Here is a 22,182-nt window from a genome sequence, read left to right as displayed (position 1 = left end):
CCACTGGATCAGGGCTTTGGAGTCCAGTGGCTTTTTCATGATGAAAAGGCCTTGCACAATGTCAGCCCTCACAGCCTAAAGAGGCTCAGCCACCATCTGTTGCATAAGGACCCTGGCCCCATCACACTGGGTGTTTGATCTGGCTATGGCATTGTTCCTGGGGAGTGCGCGCTCACCCATCACCTCGTCAGACACCTCAGAATCACAGAACCAATTAGGCTGGGGAAGACCTTTGAGCTCATCGAGTCCAACCTATGACCAAACACTACCCTGCAAAGCAGATCATGGACCAACTGCCACGTCCAATCTCTCCTTAAACACCTCCAGGGCAGTTGGCTCTACCACCTGGAGTCCACGAATGAGGAGTCCATTCCAATGTCTAATGATCTCTTCTGTAAAGAAATGCTTCCTAATGTCGAACCTAAACCTCCTCTGGCACAGCTTGAGGCTTTGTCCTCCTCTCCAGTCCCTGGCTGCCTGAGAGAAGAGACCAACCCCCATCTGGCTGTACCTGCTGGGAGTTGCAGAGAGTGATAAGGTGCCCTCTGAGCCTCCTTTTCTCCAAAGACCTCCAGCTCCCTCAGACAATTCTTCTTTCACACAGGACTTGAGCTCCAGACCCTTCACCAGCTCCACTGCCTTTCTCTGGACTCACTCCAGCACCGTAATGTCCGTTCTAAGCTCCTCAGGGTCTTGCTGTCCCTTCTGCCCCACCAGTCCCACATAGAGCAGGGCACACCTTATTCGGGCAGGGCTCTTGAGATGCTTGCACTGCCCTGCATTCCCCCAGCATGGCCCCGCTACTTCAGTACCTTCCTGACACCTTCTCCTCACAATTCCCCCACCCCGGATCCAGCCCTCCTGGCCCTGCCAAGTGCTTCCAGGACCTTGAACCTCCTTCACCAGAGAAGGGCGATGGAGCTGGGGATGAGGAGCAGCTGAGGGAGCTCAGAGTGTTCAGCCTGGAGGAGATTTAAAGGGGAGCCTTTTCACTTTCTGTGACAAGAGGGTGTAGCCAGTTGGGGGTCAGTCTCTCCTCCCTGGGAACAAGCGACAGTACAAGAGGACAAAGCCTCAGCCTGTACCAGGAGAGGTTTTCCTTGGACATTAGGAAGATCTTAGCCACAGGAGTGACTGGGCTTTGGAATGGGCTGCCCAGGGAAGTGGTGGAGTGACCATCCCTGATAGTGTTTCTGAAAAGACAGGACCTGGCACTCAGTGCCATGGTCTGGTTGATGGCGTGGTGCCCAGTCACAGGCTGGACTTGAGCTCAGGGGTTTTTTCCAACCTCACTCAGGGATGCTGCTCCACCACAGCCCTGCCTGCGCCGGGGTCCTTGTTCCAGGATGGGGGAAGGGGCACGGGCCCTGCACAACTCCAGCCTCTGACAGCGTGCCGGGTGCCCGGCGCTCTCAGAACCACCCACCGCCTCTGCGCCGCCCGGGCCGGGTCACGGCCCCGTTCCCCGAGCCCCGGGAGGCGCGGGCGGCGGGGGAGGGGGCGCGCACACGAACGGCTTGAGGCGCGGCTCCTCGGTGACGTAACGCCTTTCCAGAAGATTCCCCCCGGGGATCCCGCCGCTGAGAGCGAGCGCCCGACCAATTAGAGAGCGCCGAAAGGGCGGTGCTGGCTTGAACTGGCCAATGGAAGGCGGCAACTGGGAGGCGAGGTGGGGGAGAAGCGGGCAGGTGAGCGGCGGAGGCCCTCCTTCGCCCCGCCTCCCTTTCAGGGAGAACCAATCAGCGCGGCGCAGAGCGGCGATGGACAGCCCCCCCGGCCAACGGGGGCGTGGCGCTCGCGGGCGGGACTCCCCTGACGTGGCGGGCGGGGGGCGGGCGCGGGGGCGGCCCAGCGAGCGCGCGGCGCCCCGGGACAGCGGGAGCGGTGAGTGCCGGGGGGGCCCCCGACCGCCCCCGCACCCCCACACCGACCCCCGCACCCCGGTCCCGGCCGTACCTCCGCGGGGACACGCCGCGGCCGTGGGGGCCAGTCCTCCTGCCCTGCGGGGTGGCAGGGTGTCACTGTGGGACTGCCGTGGGGTGACAAGTTGTTGCCGTGGGGCCGGGAGGAGTCAGTCCCCGTGCCGCACAGAGCGAAGCGGCTCGCTGTGGGCTGGGAGGTCATGTCACCCCGCCCTGGGGGGTAAGAGGGTGTCATCGTGGGCTGGGGCCTCACTCCGCGCCGTGGGGTGACAAGGTGTCGCCGTGGGGCTGGGCGGGGGTCAGTCCCCCCAGCCCGGGGTGACAGGGTGCCCCTGTGGGACCGGCGGGGGTCTCACCCAGTGCCTCGGGGGTGACAAAGTGTCACCCGGGGTGGGGGGCAATGCCCCTGTCTCGGGGTTAACAGGGTGTCACTGTGGGGTCAGTCCCCCTGCCCAGGCGGTGACAGGACGTTGCTGTGGGACTCAGGCGTTAGTTCCCTGCGCCGTGCGTTGATAAATTGTTGCCATGAAACTGGGGGGTCGTCAGTCCCCCTGCACCGTGGGGTGGTAGAATATCACTGTGGGGCTGGGGAGGATCAGTCCCTCTGCCCCGAGAAGTGACACGGTGTCACTGCGGGGCTGAAGGTGATTGGCCCCCCTGCCCGTGGGGTGACAGCATGTCCCTACAGGGCTGAGAAAAGGTGCTTGCCACACTCCACCCATGGGGTGACAGTCTGTTCTGATCTGGGAGCTAAATCTTTGCTTTATGAAGTGGCAGGGTGTCTCTGGGGGCTGGCAGGACTGGCCTCTCTGCCTCAAGGGGTGACAGGGCTTTGCAGTGGGTCTGGGAGCTTAGCCCCTTTGCCCTTTCATGGGTGGGGAGCAGAGGGTAGCCACCCTGTTCTGTCACCATGGGGTGACATGGAGTCTCTATGGGGCGAAGGTGGGGGATGAAGGAGTTGGCATCTTTGGCTCCTGTGGGGTGTCAGGGTTTCTTGGTGGGACTGTGGGTCAGGGTTAACTGGGCACCTTATGACTGCGTGTCCCTGTGGTCTGAAAAGTGTGTCAGGAAGTGGTTAATCCCCCGTGCCCCATAACAGAGATAGTGCATCCAAATGGGGCAGAGAGAGAGGGTAACACCCCCTGCCATGGGGCTGCAGGACAGCCCTGTGAAGTTGGAGAGGGTGGTGAGGTTAGGGTTTATCCCTCTCTCCAGTTTCACTTTGGAGGAAATAATGTGCTGTTTGAGCTATGTGAAGTGGCCTGGAAGGGGTCAGCACCCCTCCACCGGCACCTTGTGGGTACCTGTGTGTTCCAGTGGGACTGAACTGGCTGAGAAAGTTGGTAACCTCCCACCCAGGTGAGAGTAACACGGTTAGAGGGACCAGCATGGAAGGGGTTAACCCCTGTCCCCAGTCAAGGTGACTGTCTCCTGGGAGGGCTGACCAGGAGGAAAGCATTAACCTCCTTTCCTCTTGAGGCAGACAGTGGGTCCCAGTGGGGCTTGATCATGGCAGGGGGTCACCCCTGGACCCCTATGGGTCTGTGCACTTGGGCACAACACATGAGTGAACCCCTGTGTGTGTGACAGCCCCTAAAAAGGATAGCACCTCTGGGCTTGGGAGGGGGATAAACCCCATCCCCATGAAGTTCTTAGCACCACAGTGGGGCCGCGTGGGGGGGCATGGGGTGGTGGTCTGGGCAGTGAGGGGGTTCAAACCCATCCCTATGCCACTGTGATCATCCTGGTGAGTCTGGAATTGGGGTACCCTACACAGGGAGGCAGCATGGGGGGCTTGACCCTATCTCCACACAAATGTGAGCAGCCGAGTGTGGCTGGGAAGAGGGGAACCTACTTGGGGAGACGCTGTAAGGGGCTTGACCCCATCTCCACCCAAGAGCCAGAGCCAGATAGGTCTGGAAAATGGGGGACCCTGTCGGGGGTGATCACAAGTGATACTTGACACCATCACCACGCAGGAGACAGCACTTCGTGGCTGTGGAGATATGGGACCCTCTCTGGGGAAATTCTGAGCGGGGGTCCTGATCCGTGCCCACACAGGAGGCGGCCGCCGGCGGGGCTGGCAGCGGGGGCTGTGCTGGCAGAGGCAGCGAGGGGAGGGTTAACCCCGTCCCCACGCAGGTGCCGGCACCCCAGTGGGGCTGTCGGTGGGGAGGGGGAGGCGGGCGGCGCGTGTGGGGGCTCGGGGAGGGGATGATTCATTGCGGGTAGTCATGACATTGCTGCCTGGTTGCCTGCGACTGCCATCCAGCACGGGCACGGGTGGCTCTGCCTGCCCCGGCGCGACAAGATCCCCACCAGCTCCCTGACTGAGCCCGGGATACGCTACCATGCCGGCAATTCTGCTCTTCTGGAGCCGCGCCGAGAGGTATGCGCTGCCTCGGCACCCGCGCCTCGCCGGACCCAGCCGGCTCGGAGCCCGGCGGGACTCCAGCCCCTGGGGACACAGCGGGATGGGGGCTGTCGCCCGCCCGGCTGTTTCGCTTGCCGCGGGTGGGATGCAGGAGCTGCCTGGTGATATCCCCAGCACGGCTGCCTAGTTTCGGTGTAGAGCTTCTGGAGAGGATGCTCTCCGTGGCCTGCGAGTGACGGTGACAGACGAGGGGACGCGGTGGCATTAGCTTTCTTTGGCGTGCCTGAAGGTGACTTCTCAGAAGTAGGTTTTGCGCCGTGGGCTCGGGGGACTCACCGTCCCCGTCCCGCTGCCCTGCCGCCACGGGTAGCCCCGGACGCCGGGCGGGAATGCGGCACTCAGAGCCCTTCTGCCGGGGGACCGGTGCCGGCGGCCGGTGAGGGGGACACAGGGACCCCCATGCATCCGAACGGGAAAAGCTGGGGAGGTGCACATTGGTTAACGTGACTTTTTTCCATATCAACGCCGCCCTACTTTTCTCCCTACCCGATTCGCCTGGCGGGTGCTCAGCCCTGGGCGTCAGCAAAGTCGTTTCTGGGGACACCGGGGGGCTCCTGGCTGCACTCCCTGTGCTCCTTGGAGGGGGCTGCGTGGGGGACGTGACGGTACCAGGCGGCTGGGTGCCTTGTGGCAGCGGAGAAGAGGAATGCTGGAGCTGACGGATTAAGCAGAAGTGTCTTAATCTGTCGGTTTAACGAGAAAGCGTCAAGAAACCAATTAAAAGGAAAATTACGGCACGGCGAGTGACTCCATTGAAGGGTCTCTCCGTGCGCGGCTGGGAATCACACAAAGGACGGCAGCTCCCCGGCGGCACCGCGTCGACCGGAGGAGCCCTTTCGGAGCCATCCTGGGAGCGAGGTCAGAGCCAACCACGGCTGCCGGGCTGGCGAAGAGCTGCCCTTTGGGTGTGCCGGAGGAGGTGGAGGGGGAAACTCGCCAGCAGAGCATCCCTTGGCGGCGGCGGCATCCCCGGCGGGAGCCAGCACCTTTTGCCCCACCACCCTCCTCCCGCCCTCCAGTGCCTCCCGGCCGGGCACACAACACCTGCCGCCGCCTGCGGACAGCCGCGATGTTTAAAATAAAACTAGAGCCTTTAAAAATGACAGCTTGGACTATGAATGTGTTCGTAAAGTTTCGGTAAGTGAGTTTCCGCCTCTCGACCTTGTGTCCTCGTTAAACCATCAGTGCCTGTCCCTGGCATCCCGGGGTGACCTTGCACCCCGAGATGGAACAAAAAAAAATCTTGTGCCGTTGCCAGGGTGGGTTTGTTCCCTTAGATGACTGCCGAGCAGAGGAATTATGTCAAACGATCGCTATTCAGCTGGCACGCTAGCCCAGCGGTTGCTTGGGCTGATGTCATGTGCGGGGCCGGAACAAAGATTTATTCTTTATTTAATTATTTTTTTTCTTTTGGTGTGGTTGCAAGAGGAGGATGGAGGTTGGGCTAGCTCCGCAGGGCAGGGGAATGCCTGTGGTTTTCACCAAGGCAGGGTGGCCGTAGCTTATCTGGGGGCATCTGATTTGCAGGGATGATACAGGAATGCCTTTGCCAGCCTGAAACCCCCCACTGCTCCCGAGGGGGTTAAATGGGAAGTCAGGAGAGGATGACTGAGCAGAAGGGGGAGAGGATCTGTGGCAAGGCGCAGCTGATCCCAGAGAGGTGGGAGGGAAGGAGGGAGGCTCTGCGGGGACAGAGTCGTGTTTTACCACCATTGTGCATGTGAGCTGAGCCTCGGGAGCATGCCTTAACCCACCGGGTCACCCTCCGGCACCTGGTCCTGTCTGGCACGGTAAACTGCAGCACTGGGATGCATTTCAGTACAGAACTTCCCTTCCCCATGCCCAGCCAGACAAAGGGGTCCTTGGTCAGGTCAGAGATCCTCATCAGGCATCCCCATCCTGGCCAAAGACCTCTCGATGGGCAAAACCAGAGATCTTGTGGGTGGAGACAGCATTTTGCATTTTTGAGATGTGTTTTCATGGGAAACGCTGTGGTGTTTTGGCCAGATGAGGGTGTTCCAGTGGTGCTGTCAGGGTGGGCTGCGTGGGGTCAGAGCCAGCACTGTGGTCCCAGGGCAGGGACAGTTGAAGGTTTGTCAGCTCTGTGTTGCTGGAGCTAGGGTGTGATGGGGTTGTCTTTAGCACTGCTTGGTTTGCTCTCGCTGTGGGAGGGTTGGCAACATCCAGACAGGGCCAAATTGTCGTCCCAGTAATAACCTCAGGGAGCCCCGGCCCCCCACTGGAGGTTGCTGTGGGGAAGTGAGGTGTGGGGGAGTGACCCTTGGTGGGGAGAATGGACAGGATAGCTCTTGGTTCTCCTGCTGGTTACTCACCCCAGGGTCTCCTGCAGCTTGCCCAGCATTTCGGGAGGGTAAATGGGGAGGTGGATGTGGGCTGGGGGCAGAGCATCCCCCAGCACCTGCGTGGGCTGGGTGCTGCTGGCATCTCTGCATGCAGGAGCTGGTATAGAAACGTGCTGACATCCGGGAGCTGCCACAGGAGATGCTGTCAGATGCTCTTTATGCCCCCAGGGGCCTCCTCCCACCTCTTCTGTGCCACCTGAGATATTGTACAGTATTTGCAGATGCCCCCATATCCCTTCACTGTGTCCTTCAGGGGTGCCTTAGCCCACCTCCTGTCTACAACAAAGCTTCTTCCCCACATCTGGAGCAAAAAAGAGCAGAAGTTGATGGTTTGGGTGGAGGTGGCCAGTGGCACCAATTTCCAAGCTCCTGTCATTGCCCAAGGCAAATGTTGGATGCTTGGTGTGGCTGCCAGATGAGCAGCACCCAAGCTTGGACCCTAGGGGAGCATAACCACCCTTGACTGAGCTGTGGTGGTTGGGAGATCCCTCTGTGACCTCCAATGGGAGCTCATGGATATAGAGTAAGGGTGGGAGAACCCTTAAGAGTAAGGAAGGGATCTGGTAGCTTGTATGATGGTGAAGAAAAGGACCAAACCTCACACCCCATGCCATAATCCCTCTGCTGGAGGGGCACAGTGGGTTGGGGCGGCTCAGGTGTGTTTGGAGCAAGTATAGGGTGAAACCTGGATTGTAGCAGGGAGCAGGTTGTGAGCAGTGGGAGTGCAGGTGTGCAAGGGCAGCACCTGGGAGAAGCAGCATCAGCATAGAGTGTGAGAGGGGCCAGGCCATACCTGGGGTCTGTGGTTCAGGGTGTCAAGTCTTTGCTGTCAAATAACTAAAAGTCGAGGAGCAGTAGGAAACATCTGTGGAGAGGCATGGGACTTGTTAGCTTTTGCCTGGAGGAGTGACCCTGTCATCTCCCCTGGCTGCTCCCTGGGTGGCTGCGACTCCAGCAGTGACTGGGGGATGAATTACAGCCACCGGGTTTTCCATGCCTTAGTATAGGCATGGGCATGGCCTCAGCCCCCGCGCGATGCAGCGAGTGAGCCCTGAGTTCCTGCCTTACTGCAACATCCAGTTGGAGGCTCTCAGGGAGTGCAAGTCAGGCTAGAAAGTGTTGGGGTTTTTTTTAAACAGAAAATGAAAAAAGCCCTCCCACCATCACAAGATGTTTCTGTCTAACGGCTCCGTTCTCTCTCTGCTAAATACAAATTATGGCTCTGACAGCCGGAGGCGCTTATCTCCAGCTGAATGCCAATTGCTTTCAGGAACAAAATGTTTGAAGTTCCTTTAAGGTGAAGGCACAACGTGGTCCCTGCCACTGCTTTCAGCCTCCAAAACCTGCTGTCATCACCCTGACTTGGGTCTCGGGTCCCCGGCTGCGAGAGAACAAGGCAAGGGGGTGGACACAGGCTGGCAGCTACATTTGGACATAGCTCAGCCCTCCTGACTCAGCCGGGGGGGGACGGACAGGGACGTGGTCCTGGCCTGACGTTAGCAGTGGCGTGGCCCCTATAATAGCGCCGTGCCCCGACTTGAGCTCTCTCTCCCTGTCAGCCTCAGAGATGAGTCTGTCCATCCCAGCCAAGGGGCTCAGCGGGATAAAACCAGAGCTGGGATACATTCTGGCACCGGGGCTCTGACCTCTGTTGGGAAGCGTGGACTTGAGCCGTCTCTGGTGCTGCTGGCCCGTGGGACACAGGGAGCATCGTCTCCGTGATAAGTGTGTGCCAGTCCCGTCCCCAACTGCCCCTGTGTGATATTCACCTTACGAAGAGCTGTCTTTCTCCTTTCAGGAATAAGTACTCGGCTCCCAGCAGTGTCGCCATCATGGGGAAGGACTATTACAAGATTTTGGGCATCCAGAGCGGTGCCAACGAAGATGAAATCAAGAAGGCCTATCGGAAAATGGCCCTGAAATATCACCCTGATAAGAATAAAGACCCCAACGCTGAGGAGAAGTTCAAGGAAATTGCAGAGGCTTATGACGTCCTGAGTGACCCCAAGAAACGAGCTGTGTATGACCAGTATGGGGAGGAAGGTAAGGGGTTAGGCACTGCCCACTGGGAAGCAGGGATGTGGGGTCCAAATCAGAGGAAAATCCCCCTTTAGATGTGAGGGGGGGGTTTCACAGGGAGTGTTTCAGTGTTTCATGCCTGCTTTTGAAATGGGACTGGTTGCCAGAATCAGAGAGAGTGAAGGCTCCACAGGTGGCAGAAATCACCTCTCATCCCACTCATCCCCAGACTGCTTCACTTTTCCAGCAATTTGTCAGCTTGCTTCCTGGAGTGGCTGGGCTCTTCCTGCCCTCTGCCCCAGAACTTTGGGTGCCAGCTGAGAAATTGAGGGAGCTCACCTCCTGGGTTGTACCTAAGGTAATTCGTTAGCAGCTCATTAAATGACCTAAATAACACAGCAGAGACGTACTGCTTCTGCCCACATTCCCCCTGCACTTGGGCACTGGTCCCACTGTCCTCCCTGGTACAGGCTGACCTACAGGATTCAAAGCTTTTCCCAATTTAAGTAATAGGCCCTTGTTTTGAAACCAAGCGGCTGCTGTTGTCTGGTGGTTGGCATGGAGGAGGAGGAGGAGGAGGAGAGCCGCTCCAAGGCAGGCGGCCTTATTAGTCGATGATGGAAGAGTGCAGCCCCATTCAAGGAGAGTGCCGAATAGCATCTGCATTAATCAGCCCAGGGCTTGGGTGCTTAAAAGAGCAGGAGAGCTGGCAGGAGCAGGCTGCTGGGTGGAAGAGGCAGCTCTTCTCTCGGGCAGGTGCATCCCCTCACAAGCCACTGTCGGGATTAAGCAGCAGTGGGTTAATTGTTGACCCGTTAGTTATGTCAGGGCTGTGATGGATGCACCGGGCACAGTGATTTGCTGCCCTGTAAAATGAGAAGAGACTTTCTCAAGTGGGAAACCAGCTTTTTCCCAGGAGGCCTCAATGAAATTGGACCCTGCTCAGGCTGGCGTCATGGGATTAAAGGTGAAACCTCTTGGCTGTACGGTCTATTAGGAGTGGGGCTCACTGGGGATTTGGCAAAATCCCTGTCGCCTGCAGGCATCTAAAATAAGGTGAATTAAGGAAGAGTGTAAGAGCTCCCTCACTGCCCCATCCAGTTAAAGACTATCTTCCCCCCTTGTGCCATCAATATTGAACCTTTCACGTTCCATGACCTTCCCCACATGTTTTGTTTCCCATTTTTTTGGGGCAATGAAGATCAGCATTTTGAGGAGCTTCAGGAGCATGCTGTGTAGGCAAGGTGAAGTGGGAAAGCCCCTTCAGCCCACCCAGAATACCAACTTCAGTACTCAGAAGAGACCCCCCAAACTTGTCCTGCTGTGGAAAGGGCGTGGGGGGTTGGGACAAAGGACAGCCTGTCAGAAATAGTCCTTCACTGTCACTGGTGTGCACTGAAAATAGTCCCTGAGCTAGGCTTGGCTTAACCCTTCCCAACCCTACTGATCAAAAATAGCCTTGCAGAGCATGTGTGACCTCTTTGGGGGGCATTTGTCATGTGCCTTGACTCCTTGGGAGTTGGGATGAGTTGCAGTGACGTCAGGCTCAGCCAGGGACCTGGCAGGGGAGTTTCCCGTGGGAAAGGTTGCTATATGATTCAAACCTGGAGCTTACCTGGCATTTTATACAGCCAGTGTGCAGGCAGCTGCATGCTGACCTGGAAGTCTTCTCACCTCCATCTGCCTGTAGAATCATTGAGGGTGGAGAAGATCTCTAAAATCATTTAATGAAGCACTGCGATGTTCATCACTAAGCCAAATGTCCCTAAGTGCCACATCCACATATATTTTAAACACTTACAATAATGGTGACTCTATCACTTCCCTGGTCAGGCAGCCCCTGACCAAATTTTTCCTAATATCCAGTCTCAGTGACAAGGCTATTGGGGCAGGAAGGAGCCTGCTCATGGGGAAAAATAGAGATGGGCTGGTCAGGGTATGTTTTAAATTAAAATTTGGTGAACAGGGTGGAGAGACTCAAAAAGGGCCTTCAGCAGGGCTAGAGGGAATGAAACCTGAATGGATTCTGAACTTGCAGGGTGTAGGAGTGGGACTGTGTGTCATGGGTGGAGATGGTGCCTTCACAGTAGTTGGGCTGGAGGTGTTCTGCACACTTAGGAGAGGGTGGAAGGAGGTGGCAGAGGCCATTCTCCCACCGGGGCAGTGCAGTGCTTGCAGAGCATTCCTCCACAGGGAGCATTCATGTCTCCTCTTCCCCCTTGTCTTCCAGGTCTCAAAACTGGAGGTGGCTCTTCAGGTGGCTCAGGGAACACCTTCCACTACACCTTCCATGGAGACCCCCATGCCACCTTTGCATCCTTCTTTGGAGGCTCCAACCCTTTTGACATCTTCTTCGCCAGCAGCCGCTCCCGGATGTTCAATGGCTTTGACCAGGAAGACATGGATATGGATGATGATGACGACCCTTTCAGTGCCTTTGGCCGGTTTGGCTTCAACGGCATTAATGGGGTTCACCGGCGGCACCAGGAGTCCCTGCACACGCGCAGGAAGGTCCAAGACCCACCTGTCATCCATGAGCTCAAGGTATCCCTGGAAGAGATCTACCACGGATCCACCAAGAGGATGAAGATCACACGCAGAAGACTCAATGCTGATGGCCGGACCATGCGGACTGAGGACAAGATCCTAAACATTGTCATCAAACGGGGTTGGAAGGAGGGAACCAAAATCACATTCCCCAAAGAAGGGGATGCCACCCCAGACAACATCCCTGCAGACATCGTCTTCATCCTCAAGGACAAGCCTCACTCACACTTCAAGAGGGACGGGACAAACGTGATCTACACGGCAAACATCAGTCTTAAAGAGGTGGGTACAGGTGGTAAATCCCATGGGATGTGAGGTGGCACTGGTTCATAGCCTTTGGGGCCAAGATGGGAGGCTGTCCTTCTGCTCTGGATAGGAAAGACCAGGTAGGTTGCAAGATAGGAGCTGCAGAGGTCAATACTTGGTCTTGGCTTTGGAGGTACTTGGCTTCCAAGCCAGATGTGAGACACTGATGCTGCGGTCCCTGCTGAAACACCTCACTTCTTGAGCCAATTCAGGTGGCTCATTTTATCTATTTTCTCTTTTCTCCATATGTCTTGTTCTTCTGTTTTAGCATAGAGTATTCACACATGGAACAAAGGGCACATCCTCTGTAGGAGCAAGAGAAAACCCAGGTTGGGTGGCATCAATCTGATTCCTGCTTTTCCTGTAGCTGAGCCTGCTTTGGCTTAGTTACTGCCTAGGTTGCACCAGGTGCCTCTTCCCATGGGCAGAGAGCAGGATCATGTGGAGGAAAGTGATCCCCTGCCCTCCCCGAGCAGTGCTTTGGCAGTTTTCCTTGATTCTGGCTTTCCTAGATAAGCAACCAAACAAATTAAATACCCAGGCAGTGAGTAAAACTCAACACTTCCAAGCTGCCAGTCCTGGAGGACACGGCAGGGCTGGATGGGTGCATCAGATCATCCAGCAATCTGCACGAAGGTGGGAGAGGAAAGGAAAGATTACCTCAGTACAAGATGTGCTGTTCGCCACTGCTGCTGTAAAACTACCTTTTAATAAATCCCAGCTGGCAGCTGCATTTAACGTTGACATTTTTGGCAGCTGCCATTTGCTGTTCCTTTCAGACGGTAGACGCTGTCTGTCTTCTTAATGAGCTGATTTTTTTTTTTTTTCGTTCCTGAAGGCAGATTTATGTTCTCAAATGTGTTGAATAGAAATAAGCTCAATGGGCCAGACCTGAGCTAGGAAAACGTGATCTTGTGAAGTGTGCCAGGAAGTCAGGAGAGCTCTGTGATGGCTCTGCATCCCAGCTCGGGCTGTGACTGAGGGCAAAAAGCCCATGGACCAGGCAGAGCTGGGCACTCCTGAAGCAAACTCAGCTCTACTTAATGTGCAGACTCAGGAGTTTCCCTCACAGTGCAAAGTACAGAGGTTTATTCCTGCAGTAGCTGGTTCTCCTGGCCAATCCAGAAATACTCAGGAGAGACTGCCTTATTTATGGAGAAGTGCCTGCTGTATCTCAGCTATTTTCTTCTGTTCATTCCTTTTATCTGACCTGGCTGTGCTGATGCCCAGACCATGTTAGCCGAAGTCTGTGCACTGGTCCAGGGTGGAGGGACTCCTGCCTGGAGTTGACTTTTGAGCAGTAACTGGAGAAATGGGCTTGAGAAGTGCATCAGAAGTGTTGGACACCATGTGAGCTCCATGAGCAAGGCCTGCATGCTGGCAGTGGATTTGCACAATGCAGACACAAAGCAGGAAATTGGTGGTCTAGGCATTTCCTTATCTCTTTCAACTGGAACTTCTGGTCTCTAACCTCCCCCAGTACAAACCCAACATGCTGGGCATCCTCATGGGGCTGCTGGTCTGGCTGTCTGTCATCCCCAGCCTGCTGCTTGCCAGGACAGTGTGATACTCTGCTGCGTTTGTCTTCCAGGAAAAGAAGTTCTTTAAGTGCTCTGGAACATGAGCAGATGCTGGGAGCTCTCCAATTCTGTATGCTACCACCTCAGTATGTGACAGAGCACAACTTCTTCATCTCCTCAGCCTCTGGCTGTAGCCTTAGGTGTCTCCTTGCACCTTCTGCCTTGCAAGGCTGCCTCTTCTAGCCTGAGTTTTAGTCTCTGCCACTGCTGTGAGAGAACATAATGGCATCAGGAAAGCTGGCAGGTGATGGGCACTGGAGGGTCTTCCCAGCCTTTGAGTCCTGGCCCTGCTGGGTGCCTGGCTGGGGCAGTGCTGGCATTTTGCCACCTGTCTGCTGCAGAATTGCAGATGTAGGAGTGCTTTTCCAGGGATTTGTTGTCTTCCTTCCTAAAATCAGAGGCGCGTGCCGCAGCAGGGAGCGAGACACACAGCTCTACCAGCAGCTGCCTCTGCTGGAGGCAGCGCTGCTGGCGGGGCGTCCTGCTCTCCTGGCGGGTGCCTGATGCCTGCCCTCGGCACCATCCCGCTTTGCATCCTTTACCTGGCTTCACCTTCCTCGAAGCATCCGTGCCTCGGCTCATCCCAGCTGGGACGCGGCCGGTGGCGATGTCCTCCCCGGTGGCTTCACCGCAAGTGGAGGAGGACACAATGGTGACCTAGATAAAGCTCTGCTCACACAGCGCAGTGCTCAAACCCAGGGTGATTTCATCCCCAGGGATAAACCAAGCCTCTTTCTAGGATGCGGGGTAGCTCCCGCAGTTACTGGTGTTACTTCAGCAACCGTTTTCCCAAATGCCAGCAAAGTTGAGCAAGAAGAATGAAAAACAGGGACATACGGCGGAGGAGCGATCTCCTCGGATTCTTGCGTCTTGGCTCTGGGAAGGAAACATTAAGATCCTGTCTGTCTTCACTGTTACCGCCCGCTTCTGCTCACATCTCTGCCTGCTTTCCCCATCCACGTGTTCCCACAGGGACTTCTTGTTCTCCTTTCTGTTTTGTGGCTGGACGTGTCCTTTCTTGGCACACATGGGCACTTGCAGCCATGGCACACTGCATTGGGCACCAGTGAGCAGGAGGGCTTTGGCATCCGTGCCTGAGTGCACAGCACAAACTCCTTGATGTGGGGAGATTGTCCTTTGTTTTCCCCTCAACCTGCTGGAGATCAGGCAAGCACCTGCTGCTCACACAGAACTGGTAATGGCATCCTCCTGCAGGCTGAAGACTTCATCCCTGGAGGACACCCTCTCCAGGAGGAGGCCTGTACAGATGAGCCATGCAAAGGAGATAGGACCTTCTCCCCTGTTCTCCACTCAACAAAGACCCTGAACCAGCTCTGGCACAGATCCCACTGCAAACGCTCTAGTTCAAAGCCTTGGTTCTGCTGCAGAAGCCCCATCCATCATCTCAGAGCCAGTGGCCAGCATGAGATGTTTCTCCTGGTGCCTGTTGCTGCTCTGCCTTTAGAGACTTTTCCTGGGGGAGGGGGGAAATGCAGAACATTCCTTCACCTACCCCAGAAACAGCAACTGCATCTTTCTCCACTCCCCTTGCAGGCTGTTTTGGGAGGGCTGGGACCCCCAGGACCCAGTTCAGGGGGACAGACCTGTGCCAGCCCCCACATGGAAGCTTAAGGCTGTAGCTCAGCAACCCCCCAGCCCCCACCCGCTTCCAGAAGCATCGTTCCGCAGTCCGCTCGCTCAGCCCTTGCTGAAAGCCTGGAGACGATCCTGCCCACATGTACGACAGAGCTGTCTGAGTTATTTAAGGACACAAGGATTTTCTTGCTGCATTCCTGCATCACGTGGCTTGCCAATGCAGGCCGGTGTGCGGCTGCTGCTGGGGGCTGGGGTGCAGAGGAGTGGCACCCCCACACCGGCTCCTGGCTGTGCAATAGGATAGGGAGACAGGAACCGGCCCCTCCAGCACCCCAGCTTCCAGGGAAGCTCAGTGCTACAGCCACACCATTGTGCCATGCTGGCCTAGCCTGTGGGGGCTGTCAGTGACAGGGGACATGGGACATGGGACATGGGCTGTGCTATAGATAACCCCAAGCACCGGGCAAAGCTGCCGTGCTCTGGAGGGTGACAGCTGATGGGCTGTGGCAGCATCCCATGATCTCAGCTGGATTTTCGGCTGCCTGAGGCTGGGTGACAGGGCTGGAAAGGAGCTAAATTTAGCCTGCGTTGTTGCTGTGGGTGACTGGGTGCTGGTGGTGCCTTCTGGGCAGCCCAGCAGGTGGGGAGGGGAGTCCTTCCCCCCATGAGAGCTGGGGCACCCCTCTCCTGGGTCACCCCTCTCCTGCACAGCTCCTTCAGCCCAGTTCATGGTGGCTGGACCAGGCTGGTGCCAGCAGAGAGCTGTGCTTGCACTGGTGAGCATCATCCAATGGTCTTGGGCAGCATCCAGAGGAGCAGGGCAGTTCAACCAGGGGAGCAGCCAGTGGGGGTACAGGGTGTGGCTGTCAGGATGCTTTGGGGAATCAGCCCCATCTGATGGCCTGTTCCCTCTTCCTTTCTCAGGCCTTGTGCGGCTGCACTGTGAACATTCCCACCATCGATGGACGCGTGATCCCGCTTCCCTGCAACGACATCATCAAGCCAGGGACAGTGAAGAGACTACGCGGGGAGGGGCTGCCCTTCCCCAAGGCCCCCAGCCAGCGAGGAGACTTGATCGTGGAGTTCAAAATCCGCTTCCCAGACAGAATAGCTCCCCAGACAAGACAGATCCTCAAGCAGCACCTCCCATGTTCCTAGAGCCGAGGGACTTCCTCCAAAGCAGCAATACTCCAAACGCATGTGCCACAGCACCTGGCCTGCACAGAGCCAAGGTGTCACAGCACTTTTAAATGCAAAAAAAGAGAAAAAAACAACCCCTCACACTACTTTTCTCCCCCAAAAAACCCATCCGACCCACCCCCTATCCATCCATTCTTGGCCGGTTTTTTACTCCAACAACGGGGAGACTCCTGTCTGCCACAGCTCTCCCAACTGCCAAACCTTTTCTTTCTCCCCAGAGGTCCATTTTTTTCTGCCTCGCAAGAGCGAGAGCTGTGGGCCCTTTGCCCAGGGAGGTGTGTCGTGTCGTGGGTTTTTTATGTCACCTGCTTTTCAGGCCACTCTTCCCACAAGAAGCTGGACTTGTCGGGGTCCAGCGCTGTGTAAATAGGACTCCGCAGGATCTGGCATCCCCGCTGCTGGTTTTTCTCTTCCCCTCTTTGATACTTGCTGCTGTTTGGGGTCCCGGCTGTACCGCGGTGCCGATCACTCCTGCCTGTGGTGGCCCCCCCAGTAGCCGGACAATTTCTCTCCTTGGGGCCACGGTACCAAGCCCAACCGTGGTCCACTCTCCTGTGCCAAGCCTACACCCAGCCTCGGCTGTGCCAAACAACGGAGCACGTGGGGATGGTCCATCCGGCCTCCTGCCCCCGCCCGGGGATGTCCCCAGTGCCCGTGGGCAGCACTTGCCTGCGCCTGCTGCCCACGGGGCCCAGCCAGCAGGAGGAGGGGGGAAAGCCCAGGGTGGAGCTTTCTTTTTTCAGATGTGTTGAGTTTGCATTGCTGCTTTTATTTTTTAAATACATATATATAGAGCTCATTAGATAAACTTCGTAAGGGTTTTCCTCTGCCTGTATTGGGGATACTGGCCTGACGCACCCAGGCTTTTTTTGAAAGGGGGATGATTCAGCCACACGAACAGCAAACCTCCAGAGTGGGGTTGTGTGTGCGTGTAGCACTAATCTGGGTGCAAAAGCAGAGCCAAGCGTGAGCAGAGCTGTGGGTTTCACTAGTGTTTCAGGTCAAATTAGGGATTCTAATAAGAAGAGAGAAGCATGTGTATATATTTTTCTACAGGGACAGTTCATTCAGGAGGTGTTTCTGGACATCAGGGCAGATCTGGGAGGTGCATGAGGCAGTCTGTTTAGTGGCTCCGTTTTCAAATATTGTATTTTTTTAAAACCTTTGGATTTCCATCAGGAGAATTTTTATATTTCTTACCTTTCTCAGCCCACTCTGCCTCATGCCATTTTTTTTCTCCCAGGAAAGGGCTGGTGTGGAGCTGGAGGTGCATTCAACCAGGCTTTGTACAGCTCCTCTTTCACTGCAGCACTGCCAAGAAAACCCCTGCCAAAATATTCCCCCTACTCCTGCCTTGGGAATATTTTTTTTTTAATTCCTAAAAAAAAAAAAAAAAATTACTGACTTGAAGCAGGGGGTCCCTTGGGGTGAGAGGGCTGTGCGTGGGGTGTCCGTGGGGCTGGGGGTACAGGTGTACAGTGTTACCTGTGGGGCGAGGAGACCTGTGAGGCACTGCTCAATCGATCACCCGCTTTGGCCAGCGAGGGGTGGCCACTGGTTCCCTCCACTGGTCCCTGTGGAGTTCAGTACGAAGAAATGTGGTGGACAACATGATGAGAAGACAGGCCAGCATGCAGACGCAAGCTGATTTGTTTTTCTCGGTTTCAACGAGACCTGAATGTTTTATAGTGGGGTTTTTTGTAATTTTCTTTTTTTTTTTTTAGTTTTCTTCTTTTTTTTTCTTTTTTTTTTTTTTTTTTTTGTAATGTCGGTATTGAGAGAAATAAAGAAGTATTTTGAAAAATACACTTTCTCCGTGTGTGTGTTGTGATAGGAGGTTACTGGCTGGGCTCCAGCAGACAGCAGAGTGAGGGCTCTGTGCCAGGGTCATTACCACAACCATCACCCTGGCCAGGTGCCCTTGAGGCTGGCAGGGGGAGAGAAAGAAGAAATCTGTTTGTTTTGGTACTTGTTGCACAGGACCTTCAGAGCCTGATAAGGAGGGGCAGGGAATGAATACATGAATGGCTCCTCCCCACCTGCATGGCCTCAGTGTGCTGACCACATTGCCAAGGATTGGGAGCAGTGCTGATGAGGGGCTCTGAATCCTCTGAGGGCTCTGGGATGTGACTAACATGGGCAGTGGGATAGTCAGTGAAGGGGTGCTATGGGAGGCTGGAGAGACCAGTGCCCATCTCTTCTCAGAAGGACCTTGGGGCAGGGTGAGAGCCAGGGGCATTACTGGCACCCATGGAAAGTCCTGCTGATACCAGGGAATGTTTGCACAGTGCTCCCATCAGGAGCTGTGCACAGGAACGGGAAATGAGAGCAAAACCCATGGGCCTTGTGCCTAAACTCTCAAGTCCAGTGTGGCTCAAGAGGGTTTGATTTTGGGTGAGAATAGTCAATGAATTAAACTGGATGATGTTAATTGCTACATAGCACTGCACATAGTTTCCATGGCCACTAATATGCCCATCACCATCACTGGGCACCTTGCCTCTCTGAATTTGGGGATGTGAACCCAGCTCTCCTTTGATTGCCATGCTAATGAAGGATGAGCTTTGGTGAAACCAGCCAAGCCCTGCGCTGATAGAATCAGAACTGGCTTCTACATGTGACACCACCACACACCATCTTTCCTGCCCTGAAAGACTCTTAGGACAGATAAAGCCCAAGGTCATGAACTAAACAGCTTCAAGGGACTTTTGTAGGGATGGTCCATAGACAGAGGGCATGATGTCATTGCAGAATCAAAGCATGGTTTGGGTTGGAAGGGACCTTAAAACTCACCTTGTTCCAACCCCATGGCATGGGCACGGATATCTTCCCCTTGACCAGGTTGCTCAAAGCCCTGGCCTTGAACACTTCCAGTGATGGGACATCCACAGATTTTCTGAGCAACCTCTGCCAGTGCTTCACACCCTAACAGTAAAGAATTTCTTCCTGATATCTAATCTAACCCCCCCCCCTTTTACTTTGAAGGCATTACTCTTTGTCCTGTCACTACATGCTTTCATCAAAAACCTCTCCCCTTCCTTCTTATAGACTCTCTTTAGGCAATGGAAGGGTTCAAAAGATTGATAGCAAAAGACCGGAAGGGTGATGGGGTATTGGGAAGCAGGGGACCTGGCATACTAAAAGGTATGGAATAAGTGGTGGGTTCATCTGGGACAGAGTTCATTTTCTCCCCAGTATCTGGTCCAGTGCTGTGACTTGGATTCAGCTGAGAATAATGCTGATAACACACTGATGTTTCAGCTGTTGCTCAGCAGTGTTTAGCCTAACTCAAGGACTGGTCAGTTTCCCAGGCTCTGGCTGGGCCAGGTGCACAAGAAAGCAGGAGAGGGCATGACCAGGAGAGAGGTGTTCCATGCCATAGAACACCATGCCCAGTACATAAACTGTGGGGAGAATGGGTGAGTGGCTGCATGGCACTTAGTGAAACCTCAACAGCCCTTTCCAGTGCCCAGTGAGGGTCCAGAGATTGAAGTAACAACAGATCTGAGCAGAGCTTGTTAGACCAGGTTTGTTACAAGCATCAGTTAATATTTTCTGGTCACAATGCTGTTCTGCCTGCGCTCAAGTTCCTGTGTGTGTGCTTGAAGGAGCACCTTGCTTTGCGCGTATCCCCTCTGGTGACATTGATCCTCCATGGGGCCTGGGTGAGCTGTTCTTTGCAGTAGTGGCTTATAGGTGTCTCCAAGTGCCACATTTACACCATTCCAGAAAGTCTCCAAGAAGATGTACAGATCTGGTGCTTAGGAAGATGGTTAAATGGTGGACTTGGGAGTGCTGGTTAAATTGTTGGACTTGATGACCTTAGAGGTCTTTTCCAACCTAAACATTCTGTGATTTGAATGTTTAGGTTGGAAAAGACCTCTTTTAGCACATCTTTTAACTATCCCCAGGGATGCACCATGCTGTGGCAGCCTACTTCAATGCTTGACCACACCTTCCTTGAAGAAATTCATCCTAATATCCAACTTAAACCTCCACTGGCACAACTTGAGGCCATTTCTCTTGTCCGGTCACTTGCTATTTGGGAGAAGAGACTGACTACACTCTCCTTTCAGGTCATGTAGAGAGTGATCAGGTCCCCTCTGAGCCTGTTTTTTTCCAGAATAAACACCCCCAGTTCCCTCAGCTGCTCCTCACAGGACTTGTGCTCCAGACCCTCCCCTAGCCCCTTCCTCTTTCTTGACTCACTCCAGCACCCCAGTGTCCTTCTTTTACTGAGTGCCCCAGAACTGGACACAGCACTTGGAGTGTGGCCTCACCCGTGCCCAGCACAGAGGGGCAGTCACTGCCCTGCTCCTGCTGGCCACACCATTGCTGATCCATTCAGGATGTCCTTGGCCTTCCTGGCCCCCTGGGCACACCCTGGCTCATGTTCAGCCACTGCTGACCAGCACCCCCAGGCCCTTTCCCACTCAGCAGCTTTCCAGCCATGCTGTCCCAGCCTGGAGCTGCAGGGGCTTGTTGTGACCCAGGGACAGGAGCCAGCACTTGGCCTGGTTGCACCTCACACAATTGGCCCTGGCCCATGGATCCATTGGTACAACAGAATCTCCATTTGTGAGACAAATCTGATACAAGCACTCAGCACTGCCATTCCTTCTGTATTTCGGGAGCCATCTGTTGGGAACTGTTCATAACTGCACCTTTGGCCTTTTTCCTAGAGAGAGAGCCTAACTATGGCAGAAACATTTTTCTACATATGCCTTCTTTCACAGAATCAGTCATAGAAAAGAAAGAAAGCTTTGGGTTGGAAGGGATCTTAAAGCTCATCTCATTCCAAGTCCGCTGCCATGGACTGGGACACCTTCCACTAGACCAGGTTGCTCAAAGTCCCATTCAGCCTGGCCTTTAACATTCCTAGGGATGAGGCACCCACATCTGTAATTCCTTCCTGCCTGCCATTTTTGGAAACCCTCCATTCCCCTGGGCTGGTAACAGTAGGCATCCTTTTAGGGAAGAGGGAGGAGATAGGGGTACCTGGTGGTTTTACCTGTGAGAACATGGAGATGACACAAGAATGTGGGAAGGAAAACCTACCTTGACCACAGAGAGAGAAGGATGGGAATTGCAAAGGAAAACAATCACAAATAAGGGTTCTTCCAGAGTATTTGCTGCCCAGTCTCCAGTGGGTAGTTTCCCAGGCAGAGTCAAAGGGCACAGTATTCCTGATCCTATGGCAAGCATGAAGCTGTGTCAGGGGAGATTTAGGTTGAAAAGGTTTTTCGCCCAGAGGGGTTGATGGGCTCTGGAACAGCTCCCCAGGGAAGTGGTTACAGCACCAAGCCTGACAGAGTTCAATAAGTGTTTGGACAATGCTCTCAGGCCCGTGGTGGGCCCCTAGGGGTGTCCTGTGCAGGAGCTGGACTCGATGGTCACATGATGGGTCCATTCCAACTAATTCCATTTCTGTGATTCCATTTCTACAAGAAGTGAGTGGCAAATCCAATGAGCATGACTAGAAAGGCCCTGCCTCTATCCTCTATCCCACATTGTGCACCCTAAAGTCATGGAGCTACACAGGGCAGAAAACATCCATATTTCTGGAGGGACAAAGGAGATTTTTGGTGTCCTGTGCTCTGCCAGGGAGCAGGTGCACAAGAAGCTGGGTGGGAGCCTGGCCAGGAGTGCTGACCCAAACTGGCCAATGGGCTATTCCATGCCACAAAACACCATGAGAATGTACCAGCTGGGGGCTGTGGCAGGTAGGGTGTGAATGAGCAGCTGAGTGGGACTGATTTGCCAGCTGGTTAAAACCTCCACAGGTGGGGAAGTCCTTGGAGTAGAAACATCCATAGAGGCAGGAAATGTCAGTGAGGAGGGCACATCCATAGTGCGGGGGATGCCCATGGAAGAGGGAACAAGTATAACCATGGGGAGAGGGCACACAAGGCCTGGCAGGCTCAAGGGGAAGGGATGTCCTGGGGGTCAGTGCTGCCAATGGAGCAGGGATGCTCATAACCTATCCATGCCTGCCTGGAGCAGGATGGGGAACTGCTGAGAGCCCACCTGCTGGGCCCAAAGGGTTTTGGGGTGGGACAGGAGGGTCCCGGTCTCTTGGATCAGGGACCAGCCTCTAACCCCAACACCACGGCCTGAGACAGGTCTCCCACCCTGCATCAAGCATGGCTGGACTGTGGCTCCCATCAGGTCCAGTGGTCCTGATGGGGCCTGGCTGTAGGGGCTGTAGGAGGAAG

At 55.1% G+C, this 22,182-nt stretch overlaps 1 protein-coding gene across 2 annotated transcripts; it reads left to right on the top strand.

Moving 5' to 3' along the window:
* The first annotated feature begins 1,831 nt into the window (after positions 1-1,831).
* On the top strand, positions 1,832-17,773 carry DNAJB5 (DnaJ heat shock protein family (Hsp40) member B5). 2 transcript variants are annotated; one of them, XM_030237364.2, is made up of 4 exons: positions 1,832-1,884; positions 8,518-8,762; positions 10,969-11,567; positions 15,692-17,773. In XM_030237364.2, exons 2-4 carry the CDS (start codon positions 8,552-8,554, stop codon positions 15,923-15,925), a joined length of 1,044 nt encoding a protein of 347 aa, XP_030093224.1. In that variant the 5' UTR covers positions 1,832-1,884; positions 8,518-8,551; the 3' UTR covers positions 15,926-17,773. The 2 variants fall into 2 exon arrangements, with proteins under 2 accessions (XP_030093224.1, XP_009096187.1); XM_009097939.4 differs by lacking the exon at positions 1,832-1,884 and adding an exon at positions 8,237-8,444.
* The last annotated feature ends 4,409 nt before the right edge of the window (positions 17,774-22,182 follow it).

This window comes from Serinus canaria, chromosome Z (genome assembly GCF_022539315.1).
Source record: "Serinus canaria isolate serCan28SL12 chromosome Z, serCan2020, whole genome shotgun sequence".
Lineage (NCBI taxonomy): Eukaryota > Metazoa > Chordata > Aves > Passeriformes > Fringillidae > Serinus > Serinus canaria.
The sequence above is the reverse complement of the archived record's forward strand: the minus strand, read 5'-3'. Positions and strand labels throughout refer to the sequence as shown.